General features: G+C 41.1%; 1 protein-coding gene and 1 long non-coding RNA gene across 14 annotated transcripts in view; one reads left to right on the top strand and one right to left on the bottom strand.

Annotated features, from left to right (window-relative positions):
- The window catches only part of LOC309365512, a 2488-nt gene extending 2279 nt beyond the window's left edge, over nucleotides 1–209 (top strand). The window contains exon 2 of the long non-coding RNA XR_014166219.1: nucleotides 1–209. This exon is cut by the window's left edge and continues 1088 nt beyond it. This is a non-coding gene — a long non-coding RNA (uncharacterized lncRNA).
- Nucleotides 1–17778, bottom strand: part of MAGI1 (membrane associated guanylate kinase, WW and PDZ domain containing 1) — a 479839-nt gene that overhangs the window by 538 nt on the left and 461523 nt on the right. For 9 of the 13 annotated variants that reach the window (XM_081901315.1, XM_081901314.1, XM_081901309.1 and 6 more), the window contains 6 exons: nucleotides 15463–15666; nucleotides 9832–9922; nucleotides 9629–9689; nucleotides 8015–8161; nucleotides 7217–7355; nucleotides 1–2362 (listed from right to left, as the gene is read on the bottom strand). The exon at nucleotides 1–2362 is cut by the window's left edge and continues 538 nt beyond it. In XM_081901315.1, the coding sequence (XP_081757441.1) occupies nucleotides 1602–2362; nucleotides 7217–7355; nucleotides 8015–8161; nucleotides 9629–9689; nucleotides 9832–9922; nucleotides 15463–15666 (1403 nt within the window). In that variant the 3' untranslated portion in view covers nucleotides 1–1601. Of the gene's footprint in view, nucleotides 2363–4222; nucleotides 4312–7216; nucleotides 7356–8014; nucleotides 8162–9628; nucleotides 9690–9831; nucleotides 9923–15462; nucleotides 15667–17778 lie in introns of all 13 variants that reach the window. The other 4 variants (XM_081901312.1, XM_081901313.1, XM_081901317.1 and 1 more) reach the window with 3 other exon arrangements.

The following is a 17778-nucleotide window of genomic DNA, read 5'->3' as shown; positions in this document are numbered from 1 at the left end:
TTTTGTCATAAAGTCTCTTTTATATAAGAAAAAAGGCAACAGTTTTTTTGTTTTGTTTTCAACAGGCTCTATTAATTACAATTTAAACTCTGTACACACAATGATTGGCCATCTCTTTTTTTCCTTTTTCTTTACAGTACCATGGCAACAACAGTGATAGACTTGTAATCCTTACTCGTGTGTGTGTGTGTGTGTGTGTGTGTGTGTGTGTGTGTAAAAGATGGTGAAACAGTATACATGTACACATCAATGCATTGTAAAAAAAAAAAAAGCAGCAGTCTTTAAACCTTTAGTGGTCCAATGGTAATGGCAAACATTTTGGCTCAGCTAGGCAGTAATCCATTAATATCTCATATCAGTACTACAGCAGACTTACCACACAAACTTGCCATTAAAAAAAATAGAACCTTGTATTGGTTTCTCCCCATTCTTTACAGTCCAGAAGTACAGCATATACTTGGTGTTGAAACTCCAAAGCCAAACTTTCCAGCCACTGCTTCTTTTAACAGTCCTCGACACATCACCTTTCCTTTGCAAATGCACTTCTTTTGTCTCAAGTAAGTGTGGACCAGCAAATCGGAAAAACGAAACAAAACAAAAAACAGAATCCTAGAGAGGCAGCTCCATTTGGCAATAATAGTAATAAAAACATATAGCCTGAACTGAAGGCATTAAAACCCAGTCTGTGAAAGGAGCGTTTGTTCCTCAAAATGCATCTTGACTCAGGAACCAAAACTAATATAAATTTCCCTTCAGAGTAGACAAATGATATCGTCCAGACTCCAGTTTCATCCGCCCAGTCGAAGAAGACTCACAGTGGTGCTGCCTTTGTGAAATATTCAGTGTCCAGATAGGAAAGAAAAAAAAGATGGTTGATCCCATGTGTGACACAATGGCTCCCAGTCCTTGGCCACCTTGCTTCCTTTTAAAGGAGACCCAAAAGTACATATTGTTCATGGAACACACTATAAATTCCTTTTAACATCTTGTGCTGTGTGGATTTGTATAAATATCCTTCATCCTAATAGTAGTCTCTTCAAATAGTTCTTAATTTTAGCAATACGTTCTTTATATGTAAAGGGGGGGACATACCCTTCTACCACAGTAGTTCTCGGTTATTAATTATAAACCTACTCTTATGAGAACACTCTTCCTCCAACCCATCTTTTAGGAAATCCTACATAACGTCACTGCAGTGAATCGCAATGAGAGCAAATCAGTATGGTTGGTCATAAAACCCGTTGTTGGCTCGCCCTCCAAATAACTAGGAAAGGGACAACAATGAAACAAAAAGTTATCAATGAAAGGTTTTATGCTCATTATGGTTACTGATTATGGAAGAACACAACTTTCATAATCCTTCAAGACTAACATTTGGCGACATTTTTTTTTAATGAATACATTGGAAAATACTTTAATGTTGTCATAAACCAGGCACAAGACTTGCACAAACTCTAATGATTTAGATTTCATTTGCACTGTTGCTGTTGGAGGCATTGGATGTGGGGAACTAAAATGGATTCCCAGCTTGCTACCTTCGCGCTCTTGGGAACTCTGAATGCTGGAAAGGCCGCAGTTGTATCTTGAGCTTGCAAAACCCACTAGATACTGAGGTCAGTACTGCATTCCTTATAGGGTCGCCGCCTTTGCTCAGGGGGGTGCCTGTTATTTTTATTAGTGTCGTATTTTAGAGCGCGCTCTTCCTTCTCCCTGAAACCCACTCTATCATCTCTATTCCTTTTGTCAGGAGACCTCTCTCTCCTCCGTTCTGGGGTCCTCTCCCTTCTCCTGTCAGTTGACTTTGCCCTCCTTTCAGGGGGGGAGTTCTCCCTCTTCCTGTCAGGTGACCTTCGTTGATCCATAAGCCTTTCGAGCGACCGCCTCCTTCTGCTTGGCGAGCCATCCCTCCTGCGGGCTGGTGACCTCTCCCTCCGTCTCTCTGGAGAAAAGTCTCTCCTCTTCTCATGTCTTTCCCTTCTCTCCAAAGTGTTGTCAGCACTTCTGGTCCCTTCCCTCCTCTTCTCGGGAGATTTCCGTTTTTGTCCATTGATCACCACCACCCTCTCCGGTTGCCGGTCTCTCCTGCCTTCCGGGCACCTGTCTTTTTTCCTGCCTGCTATGCTATTGCTGTTTTTAGAAGTTCCATTCCATGTGTGGTGCTCATTAGATTGTCTGCCAAACTCTCTGCTGCCTTTTGGGTCCTTAACATATATCCGCTTGTCTCCATGTTGTGATGATTTGTGAAGATCTGGTGGATAACTGGGCTCCAATGATGAGTGTTGTCGTCTGTCAGATGGCATGTTTTTCACTTCCGATACATTTTGTGAACCTGTGGCTGGACTGTTCCTGTCACTGCTGGGGTCTGAAAAAAAGACAACAAACATGTTTGGTATCGGCACCTTCGTCTTAAGAGTCTGACACCAGTCATTCATTCCTCAGGCTTCATTAGTGACAAAAACAAACAACTGTTAAGCAGTCAGTAGGAGACTAACTGAAGCATTCGTTAATTTCAGAGAAACTGCAAAGGCTGAGGGCTGGAGATAAGCACTGCCATTTGTCCTGGCTGGGGCCATCTTAGGCCGGTCTCCTCTACATCAGGGAGAATTTAAAACTTTCTCAGGTTCAAATGAGAATATGTTTACATATTATGCCAAGTCGGACCATTGGTCCATCTAGTCAGTATTACCTACAATGACTGGCAGCTGTTCCCCAGGGTTTTAGACAGAAGTCATTGTTTGCCCTATACAGTGGTACCTCGGGTTACAGACTCTGCTACCCCGGAAGTAGTACCTCGGGTTAAGAACTGTGCCTCAGGATGAGAACAGAAAGCGTGCGGCGGCAGCAGGAGGCCCCATTAGCTAAAGTGGTACCTCAGGTTAAGGCCGGTTTCAGATTAAGAACGCACCACTGGAACGAATTAAGTTTGTAAGCAGAGGTACCACTGTATTTCCTGCTCTGCTTGGAGATGCTGGGTGTTCTGCAAGGTTTTACATGCCAAGGATGCACCTCACAACTGAGTTATGGCCCTTCCCTCCCCTAATTCCTTTAGAATTAATAAGCTTATATCCAATTAATATCTCCATATCCTTTTCCTTTCCTCTTTGCCACCTCCCCGCATTAAATGTCTGTTAAAGAAAAGGAGTGTCTTGCTTGTTTGAGGAAAAATTGGGAGGCAGGGAGGAAATGCTCTTCTTGGAAAGCTTAGTGTTTTATTCATATGGTTTTCTTTTAAGTGTACAAACATCTTGTTGAGTGATGTGCCTTGGAGATACAGATTTCAATGGCATAGCGTTTATACTATGACCCTTGCGTTCCTATTCTTGGAAACAGTAGGCATACAGCTTAACTCCAGTTTGTTTCAATATATCATGGAAGTGTGGTGGGAACAATTTTGGTTTTGCCACAATGACTCAACTTAAACACACACAATGAGAGGCAGCAAGGAGGATGGGGAATGGAGAAGGACAGGATCTCATCTTATTAAAGCAATGGAAAGCTGTTTAGATGTGCAGAATGGAGCTCGTAGGAATATTAAAATCTCCTTTGCAACAAACGTACATGATGTAAGCTCAATGACATTGTGATGGCAATATGAAAAGCAAAGAATTGGTGCTAGAGTGAAGTTTAAAATTTGACACATCATTTGCAATGGATGGTTGTGAATTGTGTATTATAAAAATGTCAAACTATTGCAGTTAGGTTGCTTTGAGAGGTGTGTGTTATTTATATATACACATATGTCTTCTATAAGACAATTTTATATCAAGATACCCAACATGTGCCCAACAGGTGTTTTAGGAAAACTAAAATGACCAAATGCTTTAGAGTCCATGACTCTTCTTTCTCTCCTCCTGAATATTAAATAAACCTCTGAGATGTGAGCTCTTTTCTTGATCAACCAGCTTAGTTTTGGTTTTGTGCAGGCCATTACTTTGATGATTTCTAGGTGGAAACCATGTTCAAGTTTCATCTTATCAGCTGGCTTTCAAAAAAATAAAAATATGGAGGACCACGTTCTTCTCTTCTATTGATGCCAACTTATTTTGGTATCTTGTGGTCCGCAGTAGGAGACCGTGTTGCTCAGTGTACTTACAGTAATTCAAGGAACTGCAGGTTGCTCAGAATGAATTGCCGTATATACAGAAGTATAGCAAAGCGGAAAGCAATGTGAGAGAATTAGGCCACAGCACAGAAACACCTAGTATTGATTTTAGCTACAAACCGTAGTTTGATTATGGCCCATAAGGTAGAAGCAAGACTCCCCGAGCTTGTCATTTCTCATACATGCAGCGATATTAGGAGGTATCATCGCTGAGGAAGGAAGAGCCCGGCACCAAGAAAAGTAGGAGAAAGAGAAAGAGAAAAGTAGAATGTTTAGATACCCTATAATAAAGAAGAAAGAAGAAAAAAAATCTTCATTTGTTTTTATCTTAGAATAAAGAAAAGTTTATTTTTTTTTCCAAGTCCGGATCACCCAGATATAAGGCTGCAGAGATAGCAGTTGTTAAAGCGACATATTATAATTAAACATTTAAAAAAGGTGATTAGGTAACCCAGACAACTAAAGCATCCATTCTGAGAGAGAGAGAGAGAGGGAGAGAGAGAGGAAAAGAGGAAAGGAGAGAGAAAGACGGAGGAGAAAGAGACATAATTGGAAAGTGAGACAGAATGTTAGAGGAAAACCAGTTAACATTCAACGACAAAAAGAAGCCCACGAAAGATCACAACGTTAAAAATAAGTACAAAACTCATTACAAAAATATACAGCCTCGTTAGAGAAGCACGTTCCAATCAAGTCAGAAAAATATCGGAACCTAACATATTATTTTTTCGAAGCAACTTGTTAGTGACTGCAGCGAACTGTAGATGCCTTAAGCCCCCCCGAATGTTACAAGCACATAGCAGCAGCAGCAGCAGCAAAGCCCCTTGCTCAGAAATGGAATTGGTTAGGTGATTAACATTTGTTACGTGCAGCCAAAAGACAAAGAAAATAAAAGAAGCTGCCCCACCCCATGCCCTGGTGTTAGGATTTTTCATCCTCGGTGCAACAGACTTTCTTGAACATGTGAAGCAATATTTTTTGCCCCAAGGAAAAACAACAACCCAGGATAGATTTACGATGCTTAACATATGATTTTACAGCCAAAAGAGCATAGGAAAAGACAGAGTAAGAAAGAACATTACACAACTTTAGTCCTGCTGAAAAGATGGCTAACAGAGTGGTTTGTACAAGAGAATTGCAAACACAAAAGAGCTTCGATTCATTAAGTACTACAAATGGATTTAAATTTATAGAGTGGAATCGGCCAGGCTATTCGGGCCCAGTGTAATTTTGCGGGCAATTGAGTGCATGGTCTTGAGTGTGTCATAAATAAAAATAGACGATGAGCCTATGTTTGATACATTCGCACCGTTCCTTTTTTAAACAAATAATTAGCAATTGGAGTGTGGGGTGTTTAGTGGAGATATCAACACCAGCCCAGCTTGGGGGAAAGCACTCCAGTGTGTCTCTGCAAGCAGCCTTACAGCTTCCTCTGACATTCTCTCTCTGTGTGTAAGGAAAAAAATCCCATCCCAGCACTTGCGGCATTGCTACTTCACGCCAAAGCAGCACCTGGCTGCCTCTGACAGAACAGTGGAAAGAACTCATTTATGTGTTGCCTTTAGGGAAGAATCTCACAAGTAGCTGTTTTTTAAAACATGTTAACGTCAACATGTTAGCTTGACTTTTTGAGGTGATTGTGTTTCTAGACCTGGCCTTATAAACAGTTTGGGCCTAGATCTACGGGCCTAGACCAGCCTTCCTGGTGTCCTCCATGTGTCCTCCAGGCCAACCATCAGGGCTGAAGGAAGTTCTAGTCTATGTCTGGGACGGCACAAGGCTGACGAGGGCTGGCCTAGATTGTAACTCCTCACACCTCAAGTTCAACTTTTCAGGACAAGCTGGATTGACACCTGGACACACGCTCAACCATTCATAAGATCAGTTCAACTTGGTGCAAATTTACTCTAGAAAGCCCAGCTTGTGACCCTTTAAATGTGGAACACTCCCATCCACATGTGGCCTTGTGCTAACCAACCAACCCCTCCATTCAGTTTGTGGAGAGAAAAAAGGACAATAAAGGGAGACTGGTTGGGACCATTGTAATTTCCCACACTGGGATAGAAGGAATATAATTTATTGATATATTATTATCCCAAATATGGGGAAGCATAAAGGACATCTCTGTTCATTTATGTGCTTATAACTCATAACTGGTTGGAAACCTGTTATATAGCTGGGGAAACCCCACAATCCAGGGCATACCTTCAAATAATTATCTCAAATAAATAAGACAGCGTAACATTATATACAATATTAAGCCACCCAAAACCTCTACCTAGGGAACTCAAATACAGTGGTGGGAAAAGAGGGTCATTTAACATTGACCTTATTTATTTGTTTTTAAACCCTTGGCAAGAAAATTTTATGTGATCTCACCGGACATGACAAAACACTGAGAATGGCAAATTGAATTTGTTCATAGCTTACACAGTTGTGAACGAACAAACATTAAAGAAGGTGGCAGGAGAGGGGTCCAAGTGTGTGTGTATATTTATATTTATATTTATATATATATATACTGTATTGCATACTTTTAAAAAATAAATTTATAAATATTTACATAAATATAAGGGGACAGTAAAAGCCCAGACACCATCTTGGAATTCATGCCTACGGTTACAGACAACAGCCAAGGACAAAAGCCAAACAAAGGCTACAGCTTCAGAAGTATAATACAGGATTCCCATTTCTGCATTGATCAGAAGACGAGAGAAACAATTCATCCGCTGAGAAAGAGTTTGGCACAGTTCAATAAACATTCCTTGTTTGGTCGGACAGGATAGTAGGGTTTTTGTTTTTGTCTCTCTGGGGGTTTTTTTTGCCCTCTCTGATCACCAAAAAAATACTGCTTTGAAGATGATCTTGCCTGTACACTGTGCCCCCACAAAAGTCCATAGTAGCAAGCAAAGGATGAAAATGTGTAGAGAAAATTCAGCACAAGTGAGGCAATTAAGCCACTTGTTGCCAAGGTTGGTAAGACACTGGTGGAAAAAAAAGAGAAAGAGAGAGGGGTGGGGGACAGAAAAGAATCCCCGCTTCAGATCTTGAGACATATCATTCATGGTGTGATGCCAGGAGGAAGAAAAGGAATGTTTTCATAGTTTGACCCACCATATTCTGGTACAGAGCCATCTCCACGTTTGAGAAACAGGCGAACTTTGCGGCCACCATTTTTAATTAGTTCTATGGCTCGGGCGTGCTTCATGTTTTTTGTGGTTTCTCCATTGATCTCCAGGATTTCATCACCGATCTGCCATAACAAAATAATCCATGATTAAAGAAAAATGCTGGAAGAACATGAATTTGGGCAATGTACAATGCCCTTGTTCTGTTAGCACAATTATTTATAATGATGATGATGATTTATTTATATGTCACCCAGCCACTCTGGGCAGCTTCCAACAAATCAAAACACCCAACACAGTAAAACATCAAACATCAAAGACTTCCCTATACAGGGCCGTCTTCTAAAGGTCAGATAATTGTTTATTTCCTTAGCACAACTGAATACAACTGCTTGCACAACTGAACTCTTCCCTTCTTTTCCTTCCACATGCGCCCTCCACCCTCCCCAAATCTGCCCCAGAAGGTTGAGGGACAGAAACCAAAAGCACTGCTTTCACTATACATACTAGTACTGCTCAAACATATGATAGTTTTGCAGAGAATTGTATGACACAGCATTCCTGCATCGTCCATTCTATAACGGGCAACACATGAAGCTTATCTCAGGGCCCTAAAAATCACTGTACCTAGAGACCATCCTCTTTCCCCATGCCCACACCTCCCCCAAACAGAGCAAGAGAAAGAGCAGGGAGCTGGGGGTAGAGATTCTGGTTCTCAACAGACTTTTCTTAGATCTAGTGAAAAGGGGAGCTCATGGAAAATGTTATATTTTTACAGACATACCCTCATTTTCCCGCATCTCTCAGCAGGACCATCCTCCGCTAACCGCAGCACATAGAGATCCATGTTATATTCTCGGCCTCCTCGTAGGCTAAAGCCAAACCCTTTGGCTCCTCTTTCAAGCTCAACTGTGTAAAAATCCTGGTCCGGCTAGAAGGGAAGTAATAAGAAGCAGTTTGCGACCAAATTGAAAGAGATTACAATTATCATTACTTTTAAGTTAATACGAAAAGTGCATCAAATCAGGCTTGTTTTCAGAAGAAATCTATCTGCTCTTAAAGACCCAATTTAGGATCCCAAATTAAGAGCAGACAACAGTGACCTTTCTTTGTTAATCTCATTCTGTATACAGAATTGAAGTTAACTACATAGTCATTACAGTGGTACCTTGGTTTAAGAACAGCTTAGTTTATGAACAACTTGGATTAAGAATGCTGCAAACCCAGAGCAGGTGTTTTGGTTTGTGAACTTTGCTTTGGAAACAGAACATGTTGAGTGTGTTCCATTTGTAAATTGAGTCCCCCGCTGCTATGGGAAGGCACGCCTTGGTTTAAGAATGCTTTGGTTTAAGAATGAACTTCCGGAATGGATTAAGTTCGTAAACCAAGGTACCACTGTACTAATAATTGCTAGGAAGTCTCCTATGTGATCCTTAGGCATACTGCTGGTACATCATATATCCTGTTTTCTAATTATTATTGTTTTATATACAGTGGTACCTCGGGTTACATACGCTTCAGGTTACAGACACCGCTAACCCAGAAATAGTACCTCGGGTTAAGAACTTTGCTTCAGGATGAGAACAGAAATTGTGCTCTGACGGTGTGGCGGCAGCGGGAGGCCCCATTAGCTAAAGTGGTACCTCAGGTTAAGAACAGTTTCAGGTTAAGAACGGACCTCCAGAATGAATTAAGTACGTAACCAGAGGTACCACTGTATTGAGGAATGCATAGCTAAGAAAGATACAAAAATGTCTTCCGCCTTTATCCTTTCCATATCGTAAACTAGCACTCAACAGGGAAGAATTGCAGCAGTTTCTATGGCAATTGTCAGCAGAAGAGGTAACAGATATGTGAGGCCATAATAGTCAATGAAACAGGCACAAAACCACCTATGGAAGGGATGACCGGGGAGCTACTTCTAGGGATCTTTTACGACACTGAGTTTTTACCTTCTAAATGTAGGCCTGGAACACAACTTATCACCATGGTGAAACTGAAGCAATCTTGCAAACACACCATGAATAGTATCATCACAGAATATTCACCACCCTTCTCATCAGTCATGTGTAAGCTTTGTCTGCTACAAACACATCTCTACTACAAATATGGTTGGGGCACCATTAGTGCACTTGAGTACATTAATTAGTGATTTATATTTTTCAGACAAGCTAGACAGAGGAAGGACGTAGGGCGGAGATGTGGAAGCAGTGTGGCCTTCTGGATGTTGCTGCTGTACAACTCTCTCTAACCCTCTAGCTGTAATGGGAGTGGGAGTTGGACAACTTCTAGAAGGCCACTGGTTCCCCAGTCCTGAAGTAGGGCCTCTGCAATACAGATTTCCTGCAGGCATGCAAGGGACAGCATAAATGACGCAAATTGGATAAGGACACCTTACCTGTGAGGCTGTGGGTGGTTTGAAATCGAATTGGGACTCTTGCTTTGGTTTTGTGTTGTTCCTGTTCAAATTGATAAGGAATGCGGAGGTGGGGAGTAGAGAGGGAGAGAGAACAGCGTCAGTGTTATGGTTAGGAAGATGCATGGGAAGTAAAAGGGGAAAGAGAAGATCAACACACTTTCAGAAATGAACATTAGGCTGACCTGGTCTCCTGTGGCATTTGTTGAGGAGTATGTGTGGTTGTAATTGTAGCAATTTTTTCTGCATTGGTCAATAAGGTTGCATTGGAGGATTCTGCAAAATAAAACAATGCCCTTTGTAAGGCAGGCTATTCTTGTGATAACAATTCACGCACAGCTTTCCTTTGCCAAAGTAACCCAAAGTCATCAAATGCATTTTTAAACAACACGCTGCCCAACAAAGATTTGTACCAGCTCACATAATCCAGTAACAGACAGTGAATTATATAAGTGGTTGCCCACTGAGTATTTATTTAACACCACACTGGTTAACAGATTGCCTATGAAGCTTTAATATATTAGTAAGGTGGGAGGGGACTAGTGTATGTATGAAAATAATAGTGGAATTTCCCCTTCTTCCATCATGGCAGTGAACACGTAATTGCATACAACATCAATTTTAGTTGTATGTCTAGGTTTTTATTCTTGTTGTTTAGGCCTTTTTATGCTTTGTGATCCTGATATCTTTAATTTTCAATTTGTCTCACAAGACATTTTAGACCTCATGGTTGCAAGCACACGAGTGGGGTGGAGAGGCTGTCATTCTGGCACATCCAAAGACATTTCTTTGTCACTTTTTGACTCACTCTCACCATTTGACTCCCGATTTAAACAGAAACACTGAGCAATATCAGCATGTTTAGCTTTCTGTTGACTTGATGATACAGCTGGTAAAAGGGATTTGTTACACTTCATAATGTTTAAGAGCTGTTTTTCAAAAACAAAAAAAGCTGCTTCTATGAAGGGTCGAGACAAACGCTCCCTAATCTCAACATTCACTTTCAAAAGCAGCATTCACATGCACACAGCCAAGTTGTTGAAAAAATAGTTTGCTGAACACTCACACAGTTTCGGTATTGTTTGGCAGCCTTTTCTCAACATCACTGCTCTTCTTTTTTTCTTTGCCCTCCCTGTCCTTGCTCCCTTATAGTATATTTTAGGGAAGTGTTTATTCAAATACATAAACTATAAAAAATAACAGTCCACAATCACTTAATCCAATTGGCTTTGGTGACCTATGTGATTTTGTCCTTGACATCATCTTCTCTGATGTATTATTATGTTGTCTTTGATAAAATCACACAGGTGACTGTAGCCAAACTGATTAAGGCAAGGGATGCCATGAACAATGATAGTAATGAATGAGAAAATGTGTTTTGTTCTTCAGTTCTAAAGCAGGGGTGCTGTTGGCCAACCCTTCAAGGCATGGCCGATGTCTTTGCATGTGTGAGTGCTCCTACAGCCATGCAGCCACACAAAAACACACACAGAGACATGCCTGCCTGTTCTTCCACTGGTCTTTGGGGGAAGGATTTTCTTTCCCATAACAACACTGAGCTAGGAGGAGAACTTGAGAAACAGGAAGGAGCACTAAGAGACCAGGAAGCAGAACTAAGACCTCATCGCAATGGTAGCATGCAAGAGAGAGAAGAGGGGCCTTTGAAAGAGGAAGAGGTTCAGCCAGTTTTTACAGAGGCTGGCAGACTACGCCAAGCAGCTTGTTACCGAGTACATGATCTGAAATGCCAGGATCGTTCTTCACTTCATGACTGCAACATCACTGGCATGCAGGAATAGATGAGAAAATCAGAAATGCAGAATCTTATGGCACCTCAAGCACACTGCTTTTTAATGAGTCTATTCACTAGCTGCCAGCCATCAGCTAAAGAAATCAAGTGAATTATATGGTTGACTCAACCAGCCCTTAGTAAACTTGCAGGTATTTTTTATATGTTAGTGATGGAATGTTTTTGCAACAATTCTTATTCCGGCTGTTTGGGAGTCAGCGGCCATTTTGTGTTAGGCCACACCCATGGTAGAAGTCATTTGGTGGCTGTTGCCCTACAACATCCAAGCAATTCAGGCCCTCAACAACGGAACTGGTTTGGGTGAACACACGAAGAATTGTTACCAGTGTTAGTTCTATTCAGAGATGGTTTATTGAAATAATGGGCATGACTAACTTTGGCCCTTTAATTCCACTGGGTCTACTCTAAGTTAGTTGGATATGAACCAGTTTAAGAGAGCATCTTAGCAGCCCCATGATATACAATCAATTTCAAAATGTAGCGAGTCCAAGTTTCTTAAAAATTTCATGAATATTTCAGAATAAGGATAATATTTGCCTCAAATGAAAACAAATCCTTGTTTTCTCTACTGTTTCCAGACTTGAAAACAGAAAGTATATTGAACATGTATATTTGCTACAATGCAGGTCTGACTGGCAAAAGTCTAGACTGGCAGCTCCGACTATTTTGTTAATGTATAGTAAAATGGTACATTTGCTGAATAGTCTCAGAAAATAGAAAGGGTTGTATCCACCGACAGTCCTACTCCAGAGTAGATCCACTGCATTTAACAGGCATGACCAAATTGTGGTCTTTAATTTCAAGGGATCTACTCTAAGATCTTAGTTGGATGCAACCCTAAGTCTGCTGAATTCTTTAGAGAACTGAATCTATATGGTAAAAACCACATCACTCAATCTTTGAGACAACTTATTGACTTCTGGCATAGCGTAATAAAATCATTTGAAATACAGAGGTTAATTTCCCCCCTGATTTCTTCAGAAGTCTAAGATACAAACTGTCAAATCTCTGATTAATCAAGGTCTCTACAACTTGTAAGGATATTAATAGGGCAGGTGCCAGCAGTTCTGACACAAAGGGTGGACTCCCTTTGGAAGAAACAACAGGGTAAAAATGTAACAAATAAACTATGTATGCTTCTGAATTACATTTTGTTTTTTGTTTTTGTTTTAAATAATATTTATTACTTTTCCAACAATTTAAACACTACATCATTTTGTATCATTACACCAAAGGGCAAGCAGACATTTGTGCCTATTCCAGCAAAAGAAAAAAAAAGTAATTTATTAAGTTCTTTCCTCCTTACTGCATTGCTAATAATTTGTTTTATTGTTTTACCATTTTGGGATTGTATTTTGGGCTTCTTAATAATTTTGCAAATCACTTGTGAGAACAGAGTTGTGTATATGGGTGGTGCATAAATGAAGCAAAGTAAATAAATCCAACGTTTGTGGAGATATAGTTTATTTGAAATGTTTATACCCTACCTATCAAACTTATAAAGTTCAAATCTCAGAAGCAATCCGAGATTTCAAGTCTGTGAAAATGCTGCCCTTTCAGCAATTCTTCATGGGGGCTTTTGAAAAGAGGGGTGACATGTCTGTTTCATGACCCCCCATCAAATAGACAAAGCTAATAGTAACAAAGTCATTTCAGAGAAAACATGGAAGAACTCTAAAAGGCCTTTGCTTCACGCCCCAAATATGACACCATACATTTAAGAATATATGGCACAGCGCTACTTTCAAGTTCCTCCATGTTATCTATCTGCCTTTTCTTGGAATCCATGACAGGGATAATTGTATTCAAGGGTCTAAATATGTTTCTTAGGGATATACATGGATTTCGAAGCTTATAAAGAAGTCATATAACAGAATCTTTCTTTCTTTTTTTTCTTAGAATTCCATGGGCAGTTTACAACAAAAGTAGAAGTGTGTCAGTTTAATCACTCTGCAGCACTTAAAAGCAGAGTTGGAGAAAGGTGACCAGACAAATTCTCCTTCCCACCAACACCATCCCGTTGAGATCAATGGACACCCAAATTATGGTACTTTTCTCTGTAGCATCTATTCTGAAATAAATGGCATACGTTAACTTTTATGGGCCTCTGAGAATCTGGAATATGTAAGCACACTCCAACGAAACAGTATCTTAAGATATGATGAAGCAACTTGCTGAATAAATATACTACCCTACTAACTCATGACAATGTAACTTTCTGTCCTGTGCTCTGTCCGTAAGACTACAAATCCTCAATCTGGTTCTATCTTCTGAAGCTAAAAAGCAAGCACTCTCGTGACTACAGAAAAGCTTTTAGAGTGATCTAAAGAGAAGAAACAAAGCTTCTTTTCAACAGGCGCTTATCCCTTTTGCTTCCTAACCTTCCTTTTCAACACATAAAACTTCCGGATTACACATAGCGAAAGGCAGAGAATGAGAGCCAGCTATCCTCGCGTTGCACGCGCAGCCATCCCTTAAGACAAAAGCAGATTCGAAACATGCAGGATGTACATTAGATTTAGTGATGGTATTTTAAGACTGCAAACAGAAGGGAAAGGGGTATCAGTGATTCTCCAGAAAGAGTGTGTGTGATTCATGGCTTCTCCATGGAATAAGGGACCACAAGAATCACATCTAGTGCTTTCCCAGATGATTCTGAGCATGTTGTAGAAAGAGTACAGTTTATTCCAACCACATTCCTAATGGATTGTAGTCTCAAAGTCAATACAGTGTTGTGCTTCCAGCACAAAGATGTCACACCCCTGTAACAATCCAAGAACTGCTTCAGAATTTACTTATTCTGCTTCTTAAGAGTCAAGTTAACAAAGAATAAAAGAAGTAAGGAGGAGAAATGGTGAGACTTGAATATATGGATTGTAGTCAGTAGGCAAGTAGATGGAAAGGAAACAGTGGTCATGAATGAAGGTTCACCAAACCGCAAAGGACCAAATTGCACCGGATCAAAAATATAAGCTTCCTCTCTCATGTCTGAGCTGGGTCCTGTTCCATGTATTCCCTATATGTATCTTTTTGCCTTCAGTTGAACTATCAAGCAACCATGAGGACTAAAAAGGGTTTTGGTTTTTTAAAAGTAAAGTTGAGATTTCCAGGGCATGTAATGCTGTACCAGCTTCTGTGGGTTGGCAAAATGCTTTAGAGTTATTACCACAAGTTAACGCATCCAAATGGCTAGAGCTGTTCTTTAGGAGATGCTTCTAAATCATGCTCCACAAGTTTCAAATGCCCCCGATTTCTGATAATCACCCCAAAATATCCCCAATGCTTAAATGGCCTTGCTGAGATGGAAAGAAGATCCCCAGTGGTTCATATCTCCAACTATGCACAGTAAATTGGCACTGAGCATGCTTTTGGAGTGGCTATTTGGAACGCATCTGATCACTTAGTACCAAAATGCACATCACTGGCACTGTGAAAGCACCGAGATGTCTTGTAGATCCTCTACACCAGGGCTTCCCAAACTTGGGTCACCAGCTGTTTTTGGACTACAGTTCCCATCATTCCCTGACCACTGTTCCCGCCAGCTAGGGATGATGGGAGTTGTAGTCCAAAAGTAGCTGCAGACCCAAGTTTGGGAAGCCCTGTTCTACACCAATAGGGGAGAAAGAAATGGAAAATGAGTGTGAGGGAAAAGTTTTGTCCCAGCTAGGAATTAGAAGCCCTTCCATTCAACTAGAAAATTTCCATACACTACTCAGCTCCCACATAAAAAAAGACACAATGTTGTGGGAGCAAAGTCTACTCCTCCCTCCTCCCCCAAAAAACCCCACCTGCCTATTGCAGCATTTCTACAGAAGGAAAATAAATAAATAACAGTACAGCACAAGTTTCTCTCAGAATATGCCCAGGGCTTTAGAATTGCTCGGACCACAATCTCCTAAGTCGGTGTAGGTCAAAGCAACTCAAAAGACCATAAAAAAGCAATGACCAACTATGATGGGAAGTGGAAAGGGTGGGTAGAGAAAAATTAAGAGAATATATACTTTACCATCCCCTGGGATAATGCGCAGAGTAACCATATTTCCCGCTTCTTTAATTAGGTTGACGATGTCCGAATGTGATTTGTTGGTGATGGAGCATCCATTAACGGCCAGTATCCGGTCCCCCACTTTCAGCTTCCCACAGCGGTCTGCTGGGCTCCCCTCAATAATTCGACCTATTTTGTGAGGCATGGCCACACATGCATTGCCCGCTTTTGTATTGATATTGAGATATATATATATATATTTCGTGTGCGTGTGCATGTTTTTTTGGTTTTTGTTTAACAAATCGTTTACATACGTTGGGAACGTGGTGAAGGGGGAAAGGAGAAAAAGGGTTGAAAAGGGAAAGAGAAGGTTAAGGGTTAATTAATTAATGCATCAAGCAAAAGTTATTAAAGGATAGCTTTGCTGCCAGTGCTCAAAACATTGGCAATTGGCTCTGGGAGTGCAAAGTAAGCCTCACAAAACTGCATTTCCTACATCTTGCTCAGTAATCCCCACTCCCTGCCCCCCCCAAAAAAACACACAAAAAAATCTCTCCCATTAACATGGTTGAGAATGGCACAGTTTCTTCAGATGAGCTGTGGTCCCCAAAATAAAATCACAGAGGATTTTAGTTGCAAACGTCAAGGTTTGCTGCTGTATGGAAATGCAACTCTCAATTGTTTTCCTAAGCTTGTAATATCTTTTCATCGTCATCTCAGTGAGTGCCTGCTAAAGCTTCTGCCAATGTTTTGTTCTTTCTCCATTTTGAAAGACAATCATTCTATGTCTACCAAGGAATAAGGAAGTTTTGTTTGATTATTTTTTTAAAAAACTCATAGGAATCAGCAATATAAAATAAACACAGCATGGATAAAAGCAGAAGGGAACTGGGTGTTGTTTTCCCCTCCTATCTGAGGGAACTATCTGAGGCAAGGAGCAGAGCTACTACAGAAGGGACAGGAGGACTGGAATATATGGGGCGGCATTCAGCCACAGCCTCCCATCAGCGCAAAGGTTTCCACTTGCGCAGCGGGACTTTCCCTACCCCCTCTCCTGTGTGCACACTGCACGCTCCCCAAATCTGCTCCAGAGGGTTGGGGGGGAGCCCCTAAAACAGATTTAAGGGGCATGCAGGGGAAAGGAGAGGGGAGGAGCACTTCGTTGCAAAAGCAGAAATCTGTGTCAAAGGAATGAGAGACTTAGCGCTATGATGAATTCCATCCATGGCCTTCCAAAGCCGCTCGCCTCCAAACCATTTGATAACTCTTCCCCTTTTGCGATCTTGGTAAAAAGTGGGTGAGAAATCCCCAAACCTGACCACAACAGCTCTCGATTGCAAGCCAAAAAACTAAATGCATTTATTTGTTTTAGGGTCAGCCCCACTGGTTTCCGTGGAACTCATTTCCAGGTGTTTGTGCTTAGAATTAGGTGTGGGAACTGTGGCATAACCAAGTGTTGCTGGGTTCCAATTCCATCATCACTGTCAACGGGCCACAAGGACTGGTTGTTGATGGGAGCTGGAAGTGCCATCAGATCTGGAGGCTTACAAGTTCCCCACCCCTGGTATTGGAGAGCGCGAGAGAAAACAAGCAAGTGATCTGGGATGAATGCATTTTATTTCCTTTCACCACCTAACACATATTGTGAATTCTAACAGGTGAATTCTTATTTCTTTGCTGCAGCAGAATATGAACACTTTAAGGGTTGAGTGCTGGCTACTTGTTCCCTTTACTCCAGTGATGGCAAACCTGGCCCTCCAGCTGTTTTGGGACTACAATTCCCATCATCTCTGACCACTGTTCCTGTTAGCTAGGGATGATGGGAGTTGTAGGGCTGGAGGGCCAAGTTTGGCCATCACTGCTTTACTAGAACCTTTACTAGAATTTAACCAGAAGGGATCAGCTGTCAGGAAATACTGTGCAGCGTGTGATCAACTTAACAAAATCACTGGGGATGATTCAGCCTAAATCAAGGCATATTCCAAAGATAGTATTAACTGACCTACCCTGAAATCCACGAACAATAAAGTTTCTCAATTTTCCCCACTGTTCCATTCATCCTCACAACGCTATTAGGTCATGCTGTTGCATTTCCACCCCTCTTCTCTCTCTATTGTAGCTCCATTTTAACTGAAGGTGGAGAAACAGTGAAATGCTCAAGGTTTCCCAGTGGGGCGATGGCTGAAGTGTGATTTGGGCCACTGCCTCCTGTTTTCAATATGCTACTCACTGTTAATGCTACTCATAACACACCATGTTGTGTTATGAGGGGGTAACAAAAGTTGTGGCAAAAGGGAGACTGAAAACGGTTAAAATGGGAGCAATGCGTGACAAGAT

Source organism: Podarcis melisellensis (assembly GCF_964234715.1).
Source record: "Podarcis melisellensis genome assembly, chromosome: 2".
NCBI classification, from domain to species: domain Eukaryota; kingdom Metazoa; phylum Chordata; class Lepidosauria; order Squamata; family Lacertidae; genus Podarcis; species Podarcis melisellensis.
The sequence above is the reverse complement of the archived record's forward strand: the minus strand, read 5'-3'. Positions and strand labels throughout refer to the sequence as shown.